We start from the raw sequence: 22,377 nt of genomic DNA on the forward strand, positions 1-22,377 counted from the left end.
AAACCATAAACAGATTCCAGCAGACGGCAAGTCCACGAAAGGAGTTTTATTTGTTTAGAATCGACAGGTTTCAGAAGCCATATTCAAAAGGACACTAGTAAGGGGCAAAGGCAAGGTGCAGAGCATATATGGAAAAGCAACAGGAGATAACGGGTAACCTAGTCCAGGATTACAATTACTACTCCTGGGGAGAGTAGCCCCGCAACCTGTCGATTCTAACCAATAAAACTGCTTTCGTGGATTTGCCGTCTGCTGAAATCTGTTTATGGGTTTGCCGCAGGGCTAGAACTTACACTACCCCCCGTCTCGCGCCGGAGTCAACGACTCTTCCTGCCCAAATGGGCATGTGACAGAGGGATGGGTGAGCGCTCTTCCCTCAGTTCTCCATTCACCACCACGGGGGACCCTCAGCGATGTACAAGCAACCCTCAGTGGGGAAGGAAGGAGGGATGTGTGCCTGCGCAGAAGACCAATCGTCGAACAACAGTTACAGATAAGTGCAACACTGTTTTCACCTTCGTGGCTTCTGTGCAGTCCCACATGGGAGACTAGCAAGCTCACTTACTAAGGAGATGGGTGTGCGGCCACTCAACGGAACAGCGATTTCAAAACTGCTCTCCCCACACATGCCTTGGCCCTGGCATTCACATCCATGGCATAGTGGCGAATGAAAGCTGAAGGAGCAGACCACGTCGCCGCCTTACATATGTCCTGAATGTCCATGTTGCAGGAGAAGGCAGCTGAAGACACCTGAGCTCTGGTAGGGTGTGCCTTAACCGGTATTGGACTATCAATCTTTCCGCTGTGACGGGTGTGTAAGTTAAGTGCCGTCAAGTCACTTCCGACTCATGGCGACCCTATGAATCAATGTGCTCCAAAACGTCCTATCCTTAACAGACTTGCTCAGGTCTTGCAAACTGAGGGCAGTGGCTTCCTTTATAGAGTCAATCCATCTCTTGTTGGGTCTTCCTCTTTTCCTGCTGCCTTCAACTTTCCCTAGCATGATTGTCTTTTCCAGTGACTCGTCTTCTCATAATGTGACTAAAGTATGATAGCCTCAGTTCAGTTATTTTAACTTCTAGGGTCAGATCAGGCTTGATTTCATCTATAACCCACTGATTTGTTTTTTTGGCGGTCCACGGTATCCGTAACACTCTCCTCCAACAACACATTTCAAAGGAATCTACTTTCTTCCTATCAGCTTTCTTCATTGTCTATCTTTCACACCCATATAAAGTAATAGGAAATACGATGGCATGAATTAACTTGATCTTGATCTTGAACCTTGCACTTAAGAATCTTTTCTAGCTCCTTCATGGCTGCCCTTCCCAGTCTCAACCTCCTTCTGATTTCCTGGCTGCAGTCTCCCTTTTGGTTGATGATGGAGCCAAGGAATAGAAAGTCTTCAACAATTTCAATTGCCTCACTGTCAACCTTAAAGTTGAGTAATCCTGTAATTACTTTGATCTTCTTGATGTTCAGCTGTACTCCTGCTTTGGGAGTCTAATTGCAGAAGCCGCCCATCTGGGCAATGTCTGAGTAGAAACAGCTTTTCCTTTCTGCGAGCCTCGAAAACAAATCAAAAGGTTGTGCTCCTTTCTGAACACCCATGTACAATCTAAATAAAAAAAGCAGCGCCTTGCGGACATCTAGAGTGCGTAGTGCTCTCTCAGATGGAGACTGAGGATTTGGATAAAAGGTGGGCAAACTTCTATCCTGGCAAAGGTGGAACCGGGAGACCAACTTAGGTAAGAAGTCAATGCTGGGACGCAATACTACTTTATCCTCATGAATCTTGGTGAACGGGGGGTTGTGCCTAAGCGCATGAAGGTTGCTAACGTGATGGCAACCAAAAAGGATGTCTTATAAGACAAGTACGATAGATCACAGGAAGCCAACGGCTCAAAGGGTCTGTACAGTATTTGGAACAAAACCAAGGATAGGTTCTATTGAGCCACAGGTGCCCTTAAAGGTGGGAATACGTTGTTCAGCCCCTTTAGAAACCTCTTGCAGTGCTGGTTAGAAAACAAGGAGGCGGAATCTATTCCTTCATGAAAGGCCAAAATGGCCGCCATGTGAACTTCAATAAAAGAGTTGGACAGTCCAACATCCTTAAGTGACAACAAGTAATCAAACAGCATGGGTAAGGAACAGCGGTCTGGGCCTACACCCTTACCAATCACCCATAGTGTGAATTGGTGCCATTTGGCATTATAAGATTTTCTGGTGGCCGGTTATCGAGAGAAGAAGAAGAGTTGGGTTTTATATGCTGACTTCCTCCGCCACTTAAGGAAGAATCAAACCGGCTTACAATCACCTTCCCTTCCCCTCCCCACAACAGACACCCTGTGAGGTAGGTGAGACAGAGAGTTCTCAAGAGAGCTATGACTAGCCCAAGGTCACGCAGCTGGTTTGTGTGTAGGAGTGGGAAAACCAACCCTGTTCACCAGATTAGTGTCCGTCGCTCATGTGGAGGAGTGGGAAATCAAACCTGTCTCTCCAGATTAGAGTCCACTGCTCCAAACCACTGCTCTTACCCACTATACCGCCCAGTCTGACCAGGATATTAGTGGCGGATTAACCACTCCATCAATTGTAGTGACTGGGTGTTTTGGTAGTAAACAGAGCCCAATGAGAACAATTTGGGGTGATGAGGGAAGCGGATGAACGTCCTTCGAGCTCCACAGAGTTGGGAACCAGACCTTCTTGGGCCAATATGGGGCTATGAGGATGATGTTTGCCCTGTCTGACTTTTATCTTGCCCATTACCCTGTGAAGCAGAGGGAAGGGGGGGAGACATACATCAGCTGTCCCTGCCAACTGAGCCAAAAAGCGTCCCTGATGGAGGATGCATTCCAGGCTGCCAGGGAGCAGAAGCACTGGCACTTGGTATTATCTGCTGCGGCAATCACATCGATGATTGGGATGCCCCATTTCCTGAAAATGGGCGTAAGGAAAGCGGCATGGAGGTGATGAGAAGTGAGATCTCTGCTTAGGGCGTCTGCCGTTGTGTTGGTGGGCCCTGCGGCATGAATGGTAGAGAGGGCTGCACAATGCCTGATGGCCCATCACCAGACCTTCGAGGCCTCCTGACACAAGGTCAGGGGGATCCTGTGCCCCTTTGCTTGTTGATGTAAAATTTCACTGCAGTGTTGTCTGTTGCGATCAACACGGTCTTCCCGGCGAGGATATCAGTAAAAGAGACAAGTCTGATAGCTCTCATCTTTAGCATGTTAATGTGCAAATCATACTCTTTTTGAGACCACCTGTCTTCTACACTCCAGCCATTGCAACGAGCACCCCCAACCTTCTAAAGAGGCATCCAAGAAGACCTGAAAATCATGTTATGTAACTCCAAAGGGTACCCCTTGTAGTAGGTTATGCTCTTCAGACCACCAAGAGAGCGATCTGAGTATAGATCTCAGTATAGAAAGTCGCAACCACTGTGGGTCAATATTAATCCTCAAGTTCCTAATGAACCAATTTTGAAGTGGCATCATATGCAATCTTGTGTGAGGCAAAACCGCAGTCATAGAGGCTATAAGACCCGATAATTTCGGTATCCTCACTGACTTTCGGTACCTTTGCTTAACAAAGGTACAAACTGAAGACTGGACCGCTCTCACTCTCAGAAGAGGTAGGTTGACCTTGGCAGATATTGAGTCCAACACTGTCTCAACAAAGTCAATACGCTGAGATGGTGTTGACCTGAATGTTTTGTAATTTATTATGAAACCTAAGTTAGTTAATGCATGCAGCACAAGGGCCACAGAGTTAGAGAGATGCCCGTGGGAGTCCCTGACCAAGAGCCAATCATCGAGGTATGGAAAAATGGAGCAACCTCTCATCGTTAAGTATGCCACAACTTATGAAACCACTTTAGTGAACACCCTGGAGGCAGCTGCCAATTCAAAGGGCAGTACGGTAAACTCGTAGCAGCACTCATCACTGGAGAACCTTAAGAACTTTCTGTAGGACGGATGCATCAAAATGTGGAAACAGGCTTCCTTAAGGTCCCAGATGGCACACCACATATTTCCCGTTAATAAGGGTATGATTTCAGGCAAAGATAACATCCTAAACTTTCTAATACGCATATACTTTTTTAGACCCCTGAATCCAAAATCAGACATTTTCCCCCTCCTTTCTTGTCCACCAGAAAGTATCTGGAGTAGAACCCATTGGGAACCTGTTCGGGCAGGACTTTCTGAATTGCCCCCTTGGTCAGGTGGTCAGCCACTTCCTTAAGTAATTTGGGGCTCCCAGATCTGTGGGGCGAAAGAGGAGAACCACAGGGGCAAGTTGGCTGAGATGGGTTTTTCCCCTCAGTCGGCCCTGGAAACGGGATATGATCAGGCAAGGCAAGTTATACAACAAAGGATACTGGATACAGAGTGCCAAAAAGATCTAGATAAGGCACCGACTTTTCTATCAGCAGAATAGTCCAGATATGTAGCCTCTCCTGCCGCCTACCTCTCCCAATTAGAGATCTTCAGATACAGGAAAGCATTCACCCTTGCTAGATGCCAAGCTCTTCTTTCAGCGGTTCTGGATGGGAGATATAGAAAGGTTCCCTTGGAGGACAGGGTATATCCCTGACTTTAAAGGAAATTGAAACAACGAAGCACGTTCTACTGCGCTGTCCGCTATACCAAGAGATTCGTTCTATCTCCCCCTGGCTTAGTCGGCATCCCAGCCATTCAGGTCCAGAGTATACTAAAATGTTGCTTATAGATGAAAATCCACAGGTTACAGTAGGAACGGCAAAGTTTTGTGCAGCGGCCTGTAGAATCCGTCAGACGCTGCTGAGAACATCGGTATGCCAATAATTTTAATGGGAAGTATATATAATTTGCACATTGTGAAAATACCATTTTTACTAATTGTATAAACCTGGGGGTAGAGTGTAATACTAAAAGTTTCAGTGGTAAATTGTGAAGAGCTGTGCTGGTCTATGACTGTTTTTTAATAAAGACTGAGATTGAGGAGAACCCCAGTGGGGAACAGTTTCAAACTTCAAATAATATCCAATGTTTATTACCGATAACACCCAAGCATCATCCGTAACACAACCCCAGTCAACAGCAAACTCCGATAACCTGTTCAAAAAGGTAAGGCAGAGTTTGCCTGAACTAGACGCTAGTCACACAGATGACTTCTTTAACAAAGGACGATCTGAAGGGGATTGGCCTCCCGTCCTCCCTTTGTGCTTGGGCTGGTACTTCCTCCCTTGCTAGGGTGCGAAGAAGGGCTTGGATTGGCCCTGTTGATGGTACTGTGTTGTTTGGTACCTCTAGGACCTACTAGCATAATAATTCTGCCCTTGCTTAGGGAAATACCTTTGTTTATATGAGGAGGAAGATGAGTGTTACTTGATCCCCAAGAACCTCGCTGTCAACATGTTCTTCCTCAGTTTATCTAAGATGTATCTGTTTGATTGTTAAACAAGGCCTTCTCACCAACTGGAAGATCTTCTATTCTAGCCTTATCATCAGATGGTAGAGTAGATGAACAGAGCCAAGAGTGTCTCCTTAACCCTATAATGCCGGTGGCATGCGCCATGTGGTGAGCAGCACCAAACTGATGTTTGCCGAGACAAAAACCCTTGGTTTGGAGAACTTTTGCATTGCCCTCTTATCCTCAGGGAGTGCTTCAACAGTTTGGGCTAACTTCTCCCATAATAGCATTTGGTTCCTGCCCATGAAGCAGTAAAATTAGCTACACGGAGCTCCTCAGGAGTACAACTTTTGCCCTAAGGCATCTAACTTCCAGCCTTCCTTATCTAACAGTGCGGAGTGCGCACCCACCATATACCTTGATGCAAGCACTTCCATAACTAAAGAATTGGCAGCAGTGCACATGTAGTAAGGTTGCTGGAAAAAACAATCACGCTAGGAAAAGTTGAAGGTGGCAGGAAAAGAGGAAAACCCAACAAGAGATGGATTGACTCTATAAAGGAAGCCAAAGCCCTCAGTTTGCAAGGTCTGTGCAAGGCTGTCAAAGATAGGACTTTTTGGAGGACATTGATTCATAGGGTCGCCATGAGTCGGAAGCGACTTCACAGCACTTACCACACACACAGTAAGCTTGCAAAAGGATAAGTCACTGCTGATATATAATAATGTTAAGTAGTCCAATATATATAGGTAACTGAGTTTGAAAGTAGGTATATGCGTATTTGCATATTTTTCTCTTAGATTTAACAATAACAAATTTGTATAGCTACTTATTTTTTAGATATCATGGTTGATGATATAGTAATTGATACAAGTATAAAGCAATATACATCCAGTTTAGTAATTAGTTAACTTGCTTGAGGCATGGGTATAATTATATATATCCCCCGTTTTGTTTAAAGAATTATTTACTTTTAAGGTTTAAAGATTAATGCTAAATGGTATAGAATGATATACCTCTGCTCATAGGATAGTGAATGAAGATCTTGTTTTAGGCATGGAGTAATGATTATGTATACGGAGTGTGTGTTGTAGGCTGTATCCGTTTTTTTATGTTTGGAAAATAAAAATTTAATTAAAAAAAATTAACTTTTTTTCTTCTCTGTTTAATTCCTGTTTACTGGATGTCTAGCGAGGGGACCCAAGGTTTGGAAAGAGGTCATGGCTCTTTACCTATTAAAGGGAGACAAGATGGGGGGGAGGTGAACTGTGATTGTTTCTGACCTGCCGGTGTACCTAAACCTATGTGAAGAGAGGTTATTGGTGGGAGGCAGAGTGGGTTTTTTTTGGGGGGGGTATCACACACAGAAACAGCAAAGAACAGACTGGAAGACCCTCGGGGTCAGGAGAAGAAGAGTTGGTTTTTATATGCCAACTTTCTCTACCACTTAAGGAAGAATCAAACTGGCTTACAATCACCTTCCCTTTCCCTCCCCACAACAGACACCCCGTGAGGTAGGCAGGGCTGAGAAAGCTGTAAGTAGCCCAAGGTCACCCAGCTGGCTTCATGTGTAGGAGTGGGGAAACCAACCCAGTTCACCAGATTAGCCTCCACCGCACATGTGGAGTGGGGAATCAAACCCGGTTCTCCAGATCAGAGTCCACCACTCTAAACCACCGCTCTTAACCACTACACCATGCAGGCAGGACAGCAGGAGGCACGAGAGACAGCCAAGATCCCGTAGCCGCAACTGTCTCCCAGGTGGAAACAGGACCGTTCCCTGTCCATAAATTCTTGGGTGAAGCCAAGAGAACAGGTCAAGAAAGGATGCCTGGAGGGCAGAGTAAAATCCAAGGAAAGGGAAACCGAGGCAGAGAGAGACACAGATCCGCGTGAGAGAAATGGACGGGTACAGCGGGCACCTGCTGTCTGTCCACCACTCCACACACTTAGGTAAGCCGGAGAAGCTGCCTGAGGCACACTACTTAACACCTGAAGGGGGAAAGGAGAACGTGAATGCAAATCAGAGCTTTTGAGCAGAGAGAATGATACTGACTGGATGAACTGGTTGCTAAATCCTGTGCCACAATATATAAGATCCATCAGAAAAAGCTGGGGCTTGGTAATTTAACTTAAAATGGAAAACGTTTTATTAATTCGAGGTCTGTTTGAATTGTATAAATTGATTATGAATCGTATGTCTATAGTTTTACTTACTGTATATTCTCCAATTTTAATTCTGCAACTGATAAGAATGTTTTAATGGCATCTGCCGTAATAATAAATTAATCTGGCTGTATGAACTGGCAGACCGCAATCCACAATCTGCCTGCCCCTGCAGAGTGTGATCTGGCCCTGGGGGATTTACTTGCCCAGATAAAAAAAAAATCCTTGCTCATGACCCTTCCTCTTCCTTTCATTTCTAATTGTGGCAATCACCTGTGCTATTATTGTATCCTTTTATACCTGTAATTAAAAGATATCTCTCTCTCGATAGATAGATAGATAGATAGATAGATATAGATACACACACACACACACACAAGAACATGCAACAAATATTAAGCCCTCGACCAATAGCGCTGTAATTGTTATTCTTGTTATTTTTCCTTTTTTTGTGTGTGTGTGTTTTCTTTTGTTGTAATTATTGTTTTGATGATTAAGGGTGGGTTTTTTTATGATGATGTTCTTGTGTCTTGTGTCTGTGATTGTGACTGTATTTATATCGGCTAATAAATTATTAAAATGGAAAAAATATCCTTGCTCCTCGCATGTTTTTGCGGGAAACTGCCTATATTTCAGCCACACGTTTAGGTCCACAAACGGGACTCACCTGCCCGTACACACCCTTGTTAGTTATCGGTGGTACATCGACAGAACGTACTGGGGGAGGAACCACTTTTTGGTTTACCAAAAAACAAAAGGCATCCCTGCTAATGGCCACCCTGTTGCGATTCTTACTCGCCACAGTCGACCAGCTAAAAGTGTATTTCACATCCCAGGTTCCTTTTTATATTGAAGCTTATTACTGATCAATATACTTTTCTATACGAGAGCCAGCGTGGTGTAGTGGTTGAGGGCGGTGAACTCTAATCTGGAGAACTGGGTTTGATCCCCCACTCCTCCTCATGAGTAGCATACTCTGATTTGGTGAACCGGGTAGGGTTCCCCATTCCTCTACATGAAGCCAGCTGGGTGACCTTGGGCTAGTCATGGTTCTCTCTGAACTCTCTCAGCCTCACCTACCTCACAAGATGTCTATTGTAGGGCGAGGAAGAGAAGGAGATTGTAAGCCAGTTTGATTCTCCTTAAAAGTAGAGAAAGTTGGTGTATAAAAACCAGCTCTTCTTCTTCTAAAATTGTGGGACTCCCTGCCCCAGGATGTGGTGATGGCTGCCAACTTGGAAAGCTTTAAGAGGGGAGTGGACATGGTCATGGAGGAGGAGAGGGCTATCCATGGCTGCTAGTAAAAATGGATACTGGTCATAATGCATACCTATTCTCTCCAGGATCAGAGGAGCAGGCCTATTATATTAGGTACCGTGGAACACAGGCAGGATAATGCTGCTGCAGTCATCTTGTCTGTGGGCTTCCTAGAGGCACCTAGTTGGCCACTGTGTGAACAGATTGCTGGACTTGATGGGCCTCGGTCTGATCCAGCATGGCTTTTCTTATGTTCTTATTGTGGTCGGTGGAGACAGGTTTTAGTGTTTGCAGCTGACGTTATCTCCCTGAGAAAGCCAAAGGGCAGCCAAGTCTTTTATTAAGCGAGGCTGGATTTTGCTGCTTGTAATAACACACTTGGCAAAATCCTGTTTCTCCCAATGAGGACCTTTGCTGCTCTTTCATAACATGGAGGATCCTACTTCTAATTCTTCTACACTGTGCACAAACCTTACGTAAACTAGCGTGGAGGCCACACCGGAAAAGCACTCCCCAGCTCCCCTCCACCCAACAAAAGGCCTGATTCTGTTTAAGCATAGAGAACAACTTGTGTTAAATTCTTTCATACTGGTTTTTCTTTGAGTGTTCTCTGAAACGTCCAATATTCATTTGCTTAATATCTCATAAAGGATACATTCACCTCTTTTCCACAGAAACAATACCGTGCTCTTTTATACCTTACTATTCTGTTAAGCGACTTCCACAACAGAGGCTTTTCTCCTCCTCCACTTACAAACATGAGCACTTTGGGTGAGGGAAAGACTCTACCGGACACTGTGCTTTAATTGAACTTTTCTCAGATTTTCCTCATCCTGAGTGCGGTCTTTCTCAAATCTGCCTCGCTCCGATTGTTTAGGAAAGAATGCCGCGCAAACACGTTAGCCCAGCATGAGGAATGATGTGCATTTTCCTGCCCTGCAAAGGCGCTGCTCCTATCAACACCATTTCCATCAACCCTCATGGCTGCTATTTTCCCCTCTGAGCCCCCGGAGGGCTTAAAAAAACAACAGTGGCTGCTATAGCACTACAGCAACTGCTACAACGCTATAGCAATTACCATTTCCTGTCATCAACCCCTCCTAGCTGCAATTTTCCCCTCTGAGCCCCCAGCGGGCTTAAAAACAACAGTGGCTGCTATAGCACTACAGCAACTGCTGTAACACTATAGCAATCACCATTTTTAAAAAGGCCTCAAAAAGCCCCCAAGTGGTGCAGCGGGGTGGGGGTGGGGAGGCAGAGACAATGGTAGCCACATGGGGCTGCATGAAGGCAAGTGCCCAGTAAACTCCTGTGTGGGAGCTGCACCGACATAGGCATGCCTCAGCGTTCACACAGTGGCAAGGAAAGCAACACAGAGAATCCTTGCCACGTAGAAGCAGAATAGGCCTAACCTTCCCATCTTGGGAGGGATTCTCCTTCTTGTCTCAGGCTGCAACCACACATTGCCGGATACAGCACTACAGCAATCATTCACACCTTGATTGACTTGTCCACAAGGGACAATCCAGTCGTGAACAACTGCTGTTGCACCACGACAGTGCGACAGCCATCAGTGTGAGGATGCCGCGTAAGACAGCGCGGCAAGGGAAGTACACAGCAGTTCAAGCCTGCAGGGCAACGGTCACTTAACAAATGGCCTCTGCACCACCATCTTTCCTGCACAAAAATTAATTCGCCTGGCCCTCGAACGGACAGGGGCAGCTAGAGGGCTGACCAGGCCTGGACGGAGCAGCAGCAGCTTCTGCTTCATGTTGGTGCAGCGGACAAGTGAGTGAAATAGACTTCTGGAATCACCTGCGGGCTTCCAAACATTTGCATCTTACTACCTCTTGGAGTAACTCCGATTATTTTACCTCTTGTTGCATCAGGGGGGATTTGATTTCAATCAAATTGATTTAAATCGCTAGTCATTAAGTCTATATTTAAATCACGCTTTTCTACATAAACAGCACTTCTCATGATGTTGTTTCATTCGGGCCACCGGGCCTTGCGTTTCTTTGTTGCAGGGTTTGCATTTTGCACACAAGGCTACCTTACCCATAGGTAGAGGAACTTCATTAAAATATTCCCAAACTGAGAATATAGGTATTCTCCAGGGACATAATAATATGATAAACCTCAGGCTATACACACAAAGATCCTGAGACTTGTGGAGAGTTCTGTTTAAAAGGTTTCACTATCATTTTACTGCTTGCCCCTCCCTCTGCACCCTTAGCTCCTTGTGCAGATCTATTCCACTCCAATCAATCTTCGATTCATTGAACTTCTTGAAACTTAGCACTTTTAAGAGGTAAGGGGTTGATTTTGTGGGCACAGATTTGCAAAGGAGCAATGGGATTAAGGCCTTTTCCTCAACTCTGCATATTTCATAACATTTTTGCAGTGAAGAAGAGGTATGTTATCTCTGCAGACAGAAATCCACAGTTTTGAGAACTGCAAAACCAAGCATCTGTGACAATATCTTTTAGATAGAAAAGGTACCAAATAATCTTACAGAAACCTCTAGAAGAGCATCACATGGTGAATGAATTAATGGAATTGATTTACCAAAAAATGTAAACATTGCATCAATATACAACCTCATGCTACATAATTAAAACTATCCTTATTTCATGATGAATAACCTTTGGACTATACTGTATCTTAAATAGAAAGCTATCGATTTTTCCTCAAAAAGCACTTAAAAAAAATCTGATTAAAATTTTAAAAAACCTGATTAAAAAAACAATCATTGATTTTTATCCACCCTGAGTATATTATAATCCCTCATTGATGGAGCAAGAAGACATTACACATCTGAAACCAGACGGAAAGGCAGATATGCAAACAGGCCACAATCCAGACAACTGGAAAATGCAGGCTGGAAGATGCAAATCATCTGTTAACTGAACACGGTACATCTTTCCATGAACAGCAGACAAAATGGCAAAACTCACAGCATTAATAAATCAAAAAGAAGACACTGAATTTGTAGTAGAATGGGAGGCATGGACAATATATTGTATGAATGAATTTAAATGTGATATTAAGGGATGTTTTGATCTAATTCGGATTGGTTGAGATAATTAAGAGGTGACAATAGTCAATTAGATATATATGATAAAGACACAGGTGATTTATTATAAAGAATTAGACAATAAATACAAAGAGAAGTGACAATGACAATAAATGGACAGAGGAGGGGAGAGGGGAAGTCAAAGATATATATGTGTGTTAAATGACAGGATAGAACTTATTCGATTACACAATATGTTAATGGATTTTTGTAACTGAATTTGAATTAACTTGAAAAAATAATGTTTTATTAAAAAAAAAAAACAGCAGACAGAAACCCAGAGTTCAGCCTCTATCCATCTGAAATAGAACCTACGCTGGCGCAATCCTAAGCGGACCAAGCCCTTCTAAATCCATGGCTTAGAAGGGTGTAACTCAGCTGAGGACAGCACTGATTGAGCAGGTGCAGTCCTGGTTAGAGTACTGGTCTACAATGAAGAAGAGTTCGAATCCTCACAAAATCACACAAGGCTGGAAGAGACCACAAGGGCCATCCAGTCCAACCCCCTGCCAACCCCACTCGCCCCTAAAGCTCACTGTGGTCATTTATGCATGGGTACTTTCACTCATGTTCTCCCCCAATTTGTCTCGGAGGGTTCTAGGAGTTAGGCATTAGTTTTCTGTCCATTAGAGATGACCTCGCTGCCAGCCCTCACAAATCCTGGGACTTTCCCGTTCCTCTGTTAACCCAATTCTTCCCTCTCCCCTGAGCTCAGCTTGGGTGAAATCCCCGTGCATAAGGCAAGGCGTGGGACACCCAAGCTTGGTTTCTATCACAGAAAGCATGCAACAAAGCAGCGTGTAAAGAGGTGGGGATTCAAATGCTTCCTGCTTCCTGGGAGCTCTTTCTGAGCAGAAGAAAGGCTTTTTTAAAACAAAGTTTGGATTCCCCCCCTTTCAGATTGCTCCGTTTTTTTTCCTTCTTAAAATGCTTTTTTATTTGGCAATTGGTTTTTTTGGGAGGGATTCTCTCACAGTAAGCCATTTACAAAGCAGCATTTAAAGGGGTGGGGACCTGATTTGAGCTTGGAGACTGCTAGTGCATAGATTCCCAACAGGAAAGTATGGGTCCGGCGAGCCATGAACCTCAGGTAAAACTCCCTTGCATAAATCACCTGTGCGATTTTGGACCGGTCACTCTCTCATTCAACCTGACCTACCTCCCAGGGTCGTTGCAAGGATAAAATGGGAAACAGGCCATGTACTAATCTCCTTGCAGCATTGACAGGATTTTAAAAAACAATCTAAGAAATAAATATTCCCGCTTAAGATTGCAGAGGAGTATAACTGTTTGTATGTTCAGAGGAGCAAACAAGACTCAGACACATTTGATTTAATTTGTAAGTTCTTGCCACACTATATAATTTCAGAAGGAAAACAAACTGCTCATACTCCTCACCATGATGACTCATGCAAGAGATGTCTGTCCTGCTACTTCTCCCCCCGCCCCCCACAAAGGAACTTGCAGACATGACTGAGATACAGGGAAGAAAGGCAACCGATCACATACGAATTGTTTCACTCCTGACTGTGCCAAGATCTTTACAATATTTGACTTACAAACACCCAAGATACTGATTGCTCTGGAAGGACCAGCTAGCCTCACACCAGCTGGACACTCAGAAAGGAAATCAACATCAACAATCACACAGACAAGACCAGAACCTGGCCGGATTCAAACACGCCAGGGCCCATTCACACATTACGAAGTCTTCACATCCCTCTCTGGGGCTGTGGATCAGGCATCCGCTCGAAGCTCTGTGCTTGGAACATCTCCAAGGCGCACGAGAGCCCAATTTCAGTCGGGAAAGCCGCACTCGGAGGGTTAAGCTTCCCCCTCCCGCTTTGTCCTCTTGACCCCAAACAGCCCCCCCCCCAAGTCACGCATTGCACCATTAGGGAAACTTACAGGCACAGATGCTTAGACATAGGGCGAAAACGCATGGTCGCTTTAGCCTCCTTTAGTCCCTGTTTCAGCCAGGATTCAGCCAGGATCGAACGCACGTTCGGCGAAAACACATGCGTTCAATCCTGGCTGAATCCTGGATGAAACGGGGAATAAAGGAGGCTAAAGTGACCATGTGTTTTCGCCCATATACTTTCCCAACGGGGCAAACAGCAGCTACTCAGGGCTGTTTCAGGTTTAAGCACCTCCTCCTCACATGCTGCATTCCCAATAGGGTTGCCAGGTCCCTCTTTGCCGCCGGCGGGAGGTTTTGAGGGCGGAGCCTGAGGACGGAGGGGTTTGGGGAGGGGAGGGACGTCAATGCCGTAGAGTCCAATGGCCAAAGCGGCCATTTTCTCCAGGGGAACTGATCTCTATCAGCTGGTGAGCAGTGGTAATAGCAGGAGATCTCCAGCTAGTACTTAATATCGCATTAGTCTGATTATCAAGCTATTAAGCTGGGAAGAAGGCCAACAAGGACTTTTTTGAAGACCTCTTCATTATCAGACTTCTGTGTTTGGGATCAGTCTGGCTATCAAGCTATTCAGCTGTCTAGATGCATAGAAGGGTCGGCATCTGGATATAATATGAGGTGTAGATATTGTATGTTAGACTGTTATTCGTTTTATTGTCACATTGTAATATGTATTGTAGAGCCCCGTGGCGCAGAGTGGTAAGCTGCGCTACTGCAGTCCAAGCTCTGCTCACGACCTGAGTTCGATCCCAACGGAAGTTGGTTTCAGGTAGCCGGCTCAAGGTTGACTCAGCCTTCCATCCTTCCGAGGTAGGTAAAATGAGTCCCCAGCTTGCTGGGGGTAAAGGGAAGATGACTGCGGAAGGCACTGGCAAACCACCCCGTAAACACAGTCTGCCTAGGAAATGTCGGGATGTGACATCACCCCATGGGTCAGGAATGACCCGGTGCTTGCACAGGGGACCTTTACCTTTACCTAATATGTATTATGTGTGCATGTAATTTAATATTGAACGAATTTGAACAGATAGCGTTGAATAATTGTGAGCCCTCGTGCTATTGTTGTAATTTTGAATACCTGGAGGTTGGCAACCTTAGTGCCCAATCAAAATCCCCACCCCCATGCCTGAGAATTAAGTTCCAAGCAGAGAATTCCCCGAACCCATCTGTTGTCAGGACTGGCGGCAAGCACAGCTGGAATCAAAAGGACATTGCAAGGTGCAAATCAGCCCTGAACATCTGTACGTTGAAAGAAAGTAAGAGAAGTATGACCTACCAGACTAGAAAAGGGACAGTCTGAAGTAGAAGAAAAGTAGACAAGAGTTGATTATGTGAAGTTACTGTTTTTCCTGGAAACTTCACAGGGACGCTTGGATGGCTGGCAGCTGGGAAGAAGGAAGGAAACCACTGATGCATACCCATCACTGTGCATTGTGTGCGCCTCCTCGAGCATGATGCCTGCTAAAGAAGCTAGTACAATCTCTAAAGAGCCAGTTGCCTGCCGGTCTTATATGGACTGAGAAAGTTCAAAAGGAGCCCTCTTAAATGAGAACCTCTCTCATCTAAGGTGTCAAAATAGGAATATAATTTACCGTAGGAAAAGGACCAAAGACCAAAGTTCCCTCTCCCCCAGTTTGCATATAGCAGATGAAGCAGAATCATAGTGAAAACTTCCTGTGATGGTGATTTCCTTTTTTTCTCTTTTTTTGGTCTCTCTCTCTCTCTCTCTCCCTCTCCCCCCCTCCCTCCCCACAACAGACACCCTGTGAGGTAGGTGGAGCTGAGAGAATATGACTAGCTTAAGGTCACCCAGCTGGCTTCATGTACAGGAGTGGGGAAACAAATCCAGTTCGCCAGATTAGCCTCTGCCGCTCATGTGGAGGAATGGGGAATCAAACCCGGTTCTCCAGATCAGAGTCCGCAGCTCCAAACCACCGCTCTTAACCACTACATATGGTTGCCAGGTCCCTTTTCGCAACCGGCGGGAGATTTGGGGGGAGGAGCCTGAAGAGGGCGGGGTTTGGGGAGGGGAGGGACTTCAATGCCATATAGTTTAATTGCCAAAGCGGACATTTTTCTCCAGGTGATCTGATCTCTATCAGCTGGAGATCAGTTGAATTAGCAGGAGATCTCCTGCTACTACCTGGCAGTTGGCAACCCTACCACTACACCATGCTTGCTCTCCAACAAGCTTCTTCAACAAGGATTTTTTTTGGGTTCCTCTTTGATAAATCCAAACATCTAATAAGAAGCAGAACAATCACCACTACACCACGCTGGCTCTAATGGAGCCTGGCTATATCAACCACCCACGTAGTACCCAGGGAGACAAAAGCTACATTCTAGGCTGGGAAAGGGTGACACTAAAAGGAATGACAAGGAATGACGATGGGGAGACTTCGCAACACTGGGATTCTGCTGATTTTCTGAAGAAAGGTTTAAAAGCATCGAAATGAAGGGGATGGGGTTGCTTGCAAGATGGTCTAGAGTGGGACTACCCCCAAATGGCAGCATTTGAGAAAAAAATTCAATACCCACAACACAAACACTGCCTGGGTGCCCGGTGCAATCCTTGGCAGAGGTACGCCCTTCTAAGTCCACTGCAGTCAATGGGCTTAGAAAGGTGCAACGCTGGTTAGTATTGCGACAGGCACCTTTTCTCATTTGCCAAATCACCTCTCTCCAAGCAAGCTTCAAGTTTGGACATGAAAGTGTCTAGTGGAGGCGAACGTAACAACATGACAAAGAGCAGCACAGACAGATGATATTCAGGGTACACACAGCAGACATAAAGCATCCCCTCCCCCACCCAAAAAAATGTGGGTTTTGTTGGTTTTTACAATGCGTGTGTAAATGTAAGGTTATAAAAAAATGGAAACAAAAGATCAAAACTTTATGCCCCACCAAATATCAAAAGGCAACACAGCTTGGGGAAACAGAGGGGATAAAATTCAGGAAATAAGCATGCATATGATAAACGATAGGTTTACAAACCTGAACACACTTCAACCATAAAAGCCAGATAATCCACATGTATAAAAAGAAGTGTTGTAGAGGGGACTCACCATTCCATATCCTGGCATGCCCATACCATAGAGTTCCCAGCATTTGCCTTGCGCCATCCCAGAAATCATTGGAATAAGCCTCTTTTAGGTCAGTCCGTCTCTTATAAATATGAAGGATGATCACGCTAACATAGAGGAGGAGGAGGAGAAGTCCGGGAAGGATGAAAGACACAATGAGAGGCGCAAACAGCCACAAAAGGTACGCTACATAATTCAGGTAATCTTCCAAGCGCTGCACACCAGTCCATTCTTCTAGTATGTACAGCAAGCAAGTGACGTAAGACATTGGTATCTGTTCTGAGCTGCAGGATTCATTCCGGCCTATCATACTCTGTTGAAAAAAGAGAGAGAAGAAACAGCAGTCAAGCAGAGTCCACAGCAAACTTAACAGCATTGTCTAGCATATACAGCTGCAGAAAATTTGCTTTAGAAGAAGAGTTGGTTTTTTTATGCCGACTTTCTCCTCCACTTAAGGAAGAATCAAACTGACTTACAATCACCTTCCCTTCCTCTCCCCGCAACAGATACCTTGTGAGGTAGGTGAGGCTGAGAGTTCAGAGAGAACTGTAACTAGCCCAAGGTCATCCTGCTGGCTTCATGTGGATGAGTGGAGAAACAAATCCAGTTCACCAGATTAGCATCCGCCGCTCACATGGAGGAATGGGGAATCAAAGCCGGTTCTCCAGATCAGACTCCGCCACTCCAAACCACCGCTCTTAACCACTACACCACGCTGGCTCTCCAACAAGCTTCTTCAACAAGGATTTTTTTTGTTCCTCTTTGATAAATCCAAACCTCTAATAAGAAGCAGAACAATCACCTGTCCTATGCAACTCTTTCCAAAAAGGCATCTTTCATAGAAAATTCAGAACGCTGAAAGTCCCAATAAGTATGCGCCGCTCTGAAATACAGGATTCAGAAACTCCACCTCTTGGGAAAGCTTTCCAGAGAGCGCCGTAGCCTTGCCATACCAGTTTATCCCGTACGCCTTGAATCATTTCTCCTCAAAACAACAAGAGACGCAGGCATCCACCACCCCCAGCTTCCCTTTGCCCCAGTGAAATTTATTGGCAGGGATGGAAATCCAAACCCAACAACCGAGGGCGAGCAACGGCACTCCCACCTCCTCAGGCCCTAAAGCAGAGGTAGGCCACTTGCACCATCCGTGGGTTACATCCAGGAGCGCAGGAAGAAAAAGAAGCCCTCGGTATAGCGGGGACCCCAGAGAGCGGGACGGGGAGCCAGGTTTGGCCATTTATGCATGGAAGGTTTTGCCTTGGATTTGCCACTCTCTAGATGCACATTTCTCCCATCCAAACACTCAAAACTCTGCATGGGGGTTTATTTTTTAGTTTTGAGAATTCAGATGGGAAAAATGTGCATCTATTGAGTGGCAAATCCAAGGCAAAACCTCCCATGCATTAATGGCCTTTGTCTCAGCATTTCCCAAAAAGCGGGTGCAGCGCAGAGCACTTCACTTACCCTGGGGTGAAAGGAACTTAAATGCTTGGGTCAGGGCCGTCTTAACAGCATTATAGGCTCTCCGGTCTAAGCAGTGCACTAGGGCCCTTACCTACACAACCACTCTCAGGAATACAAACGTAAACAGTTGATAAAATTAAAGATAGATTTATTGGTGACTCCATAATGAACAAGTCCTTTATTGTTCATTATCTTTAGAATCATAGAGTTGGACAGGACCACCAGGGTCATCTAGACCAACCCCCTGCACGATGCAGGAAATACACAACTAACTCCCTCCAACACCCCCAGTGACCCCTATCACATGCCCAGAAGATGGCCAAGATGCCCTCCCTCTCATCATCTGCCTATGGTCATAGAATCAGTATTGCTGACAGATAGCCATCTAGCCTCTTCTTAAAAACTTCCAGGGAAGGAGAGCATAAGAACATAAGAAAAGCCCTGCTGGGTCAGACCAAGGCCCAACAAGTCCAGCAGTCTGTTCACACAGTGGCCAACCAGGTGCCTCCAGGAAGCCCCCAAACAAGATGACTGCAGAAGCATTGTCCTGCCTGTGTTCCACAGCACCCAATATCATAGGCATGCTCCTCTGATCCTGGAGAGAATAGGTATGCACATTGACTAGCATCCATTTCAACTAGTAGCCATGGATAACCCTCTCCTCCATGAACACGTCCACTCCCCTCTTAAAGCCTTCCAAGTTGGCAGCCATCACCACATTTTGGGTCAGGAAGTTCCACAATTTAACTATGCTTAAATTAAAACACCCCCCGAGGAAGCCTGTTTAGTAGAACACATGCTAAATATTCATTTCCCAATAACAAATATTTATAGTTTAGTATTTATAGAATTTATTTATGCATCGTCAGCAAGTCGCAACAGACACAGATTAGAATGGGGACCCTATGCTCATGGGGGCCCTGGGCAACTGCCCAGCGTGCCCATGCATTAGGACAGCCCTAGCTCTGGTACGGATACCGTGGTTGGCCAAAAAAACAAATCAGTGGGGTTCCAGATCAAATCAAGCCTGAACTGACCTTAGAAGCTAAAATGACTAAACTGAGGCTGTTGTACTTTGGTCACTTCATGAGAAGGCAAGAATCACTGGAAAAGACAGTCATGCTAGGAAAAGTTGAGGGCAGCAGGAAAAGAGGAAGACCCAACAAGAGATGGATGGACTCGATTTGCAAGCCACAGCCCTCGATTCGCAAGATCTGAGCAAGGCTGTCAAAGATAGGACATGTTGGAGGATATTGATTCATAGGGTCGCCGTGAGTCGGCACTTGACGGCACTTAACACACACACACACAATCAAATCTTAATACTTTTGAATATCTTACGAATAGGTATATTGTTAGATTCTATTCTTCTTAATCAATGTTAATTTTTTGAATTTTTTTTGTGACTTGACGGCACTTAACACACACACACACAATCAAATCTTAATTCTTTTGAATATCTTACGAATAGGTATATTGTTAGATTCTATTCTTTTTAATCAATGTTAATTTTTTGAATTTTTTTTTGCGACTTGACGGCACTTAACACACACACACACAATCAAGTCTTAATTCTTTTGAATATCTTACGAATAGGTATATTGTTAGATTCTATTCTTCTTAATCAATGTTAATTTTTTGAATTTTTTTTGCGACTTGACGGCACTTAACACACACACACACAATCAAATCTTAATTCTTTTGAATATCTTACGAATAGGTATATGGTTAGATTCTATTCTTTTTAATCAATGTTAATTTTTTGAATTTTTTTGCGACTTGACGGCACTTAACACACACACACACAATCAAATCTTAATTCTTTTGAATATCTTACGAATAGGTATATGGTTAGATTCTATTCTTTTTAATCAATGTTAATTTTTTGAATTTTTTTGCGACTTGACGGCACTTAACACACACACACACAATCAAATCTTAATTCTTTTGAATATCTTACGAATAGGTATATTGTTAGATTCTATTCTTCTTAATCAATGTTAATTTTTTGAATTTTTTTTGCGACTTGACGGCACTTAACACACACACACACAATCAAATCTTAATTCTTTTGAATATCTTACGAATAGGTATATGGTTAGATTCTATTCTTTTTAATCAATGTTAATTTTTTGAATTTTTTTTGCGGCTTGACTTCACCCACACATAGTATTTATTTATGCACTGACAGCAAGTCGCAACAGACATAGATGAGCATGGGCCCCCGAGGCAACTGCCCAGCATGCCCATGCATTAAGACTCTGGTACTGCCTGGCACTGCCCGTCTGGGTGGGCAGCCTGCAAGCAAAAGGCGGGGAAGGGGAAGGGGAAGGGGGGGGTCCCAGTCCAGCCGCTCGCCTACCCCGCCAGCTCCCCTCCCCGCCAGCTCACCTCGCCGTTCCGGACGGAGGGAGCCTCTGCCGCGGTTGCAATCCTCGGCCCCGACCGGCTGGGCCCTGCCTTTAAGGCCTGCCGCCTCCAGAAAGGGCGGCGTTGGAGGCGAGCGGCGCCGGGCCGGGGGCGCGGAGGCCGCCAATCGATGGCCGCTTCTGTCCCGAGGCGGCGGCCGCCACCATCGGCGGCGGCGGACGGGGTGGGAACGAATCGCCGGCGACCCCCCCGAGGCGAGAGCCGCGGCCCCGGCCGGACCCATTGAGGCGACGGACGCGGGGCAGGCAAGCATTGCTTCCGGCGTGGCGGCCGACCGGCCTGTGGGGGCCCCTAGAGGGCGCTGCTGAGCAGGCGAGGGTGACGCGCTCTGGTTTCGCCGGGGGGGGGGGGTTCTGGATGGGAGGTTTAGCCATTTATGCCTGGGAGATTTTTTTTGCCTTGGATTCGCCCCTCTCTGGAGCAGTGGTTCCCAACCTTTTTTTGACCAGGGGCCACTAGGACTTTTTGGTTCGGTGCAGGGACCCCAAGGTTCAAAATAAAAATTCCGAGAATTTGAAAATAAACTTTAATCATCACTGTTAGCTAAACATTAAACTTAGAATAATATTTGAATATATATATTTTATAATAGAGAACTTTTAATTGAAAATATTAATTTATTATGGGTTTATAACTTTGTTTCGCGGACCTTAATTTAGTTCTCGCGGACCCCCGGTTGGAAACCAGTGCTCTAGACGCACATTTTTCCCATCTGAATTCTGAGAACTCAAAAAAAAACCCTGCAGAGTTTTGAGAATTCATATGGAGAAAATGTGCATCTGGAGAGCAGCAAATCCAAGGCAAACACTCCCATGCATAAGTGACCTGTCTTGGATTTGCCGCTCTCTAGATGCACATTTCTCAAAATTCTGCAGGGAGGCTTACCGGCCATTTATGCGGGGGAGGTTTTGCCCTGGATTTGCAGTTCTCTAGATGCACATTTCCCCCATCTGAATTCTCAGAACTTTGCATGAGGGCTTATTGTTGAGTTCTGGGAATTCGGATGGGGAAAATGTGCATCGATTCTAGAGAGTGGCAAATACGAGACAAAGCCTCCTATGCATAGCTGGCATAATGTTGAATTTTGAGAATTTGGATGGGGAAAATGTGCATCTAAACAGTGGCAAATCCAAGGCAAAACCGCCCGTGCGAAAATGACTGCAATGTGTGTTCCTGATGGGCAAAACTCCACACTTTTCGCTCCCAACTGCCAAATTTTGTGCCTTCGCAATTAAAACTCGCAAAAACAATGGAAAAAATTACTAACTCTTGCTATATTTTTAGAAATATTAAGACGTTAAGTTAATTCTTGTGATTTGTTTTAATATCTTGCATTTTAATATTGTTGGACTTTTATTAACTTCTAGAAGAAGAAGAAGAAGAAGAAGAAGAAGAAGAAGAAGAAGAAGAAGAAGAAGAAGAAGAAGAGTTGGTTTTTATATGCTGACTTTCTCTGCCACTTAGGGAAGAATCAAACTGGCTTACAATCACCTTCCCCTCCACCCCCAACAGACACCCTGTGGGGTAGGTGGGGCTGAGAGAGCTCTAAGACAGCTGTGACTAGCCCAAGGTCACCCAGCTGGCTT

At 45.1% G+C, this 22,377-nt stretch overlaps 1 protein-coding gene across 1 annotated transcript in view; it reads right to left on the minus strand.

Annotated features, from left to right (window-relative positions):
* LOC130493973 (transmembrane protein 68-like) overlaps positions 1-20,787 on the minus strand; it is a 43,171-nt gene extending 22,384 nt beyond the window's left edge. The window contains exons 1-2 of the mRNA XM_056867602.1: positions 20,753-20,787; positions 16,880-17,210 (exon numbers count right to left, since the gene is read on the minus strand). Coding sequence (XP_056723580.1) covers positions 16,880-17,207 — 328 coding nt within the window. The 5' untranslated portion in view covers positions 17,208-17,210; positions 20,753-20,787. The remainder of the gene's footprint in view (positions 1-16,879; positions 17,211-20,752) is intronic.
* Between the last annotated feature and the right edge of the window lie 1,590 nt (positions 20,788-22,377).

The sequence above is a fragment of the Euleptes europaea genome, chromosome 2 (assembly GCF_029931775.1).
Source record: "Euleptes europaea isolate rEulEur1 chromosome 2, rEulEur1.hap1, whole genome shotgun sequence".
Taxonomy (NCBI): domain Eukaryota; kingdom Metazoa; phylum Chordata; class Lepidosauria; order Squamata; family Sphaerodactylidae; genus Euleptes; species Euleptes europaea.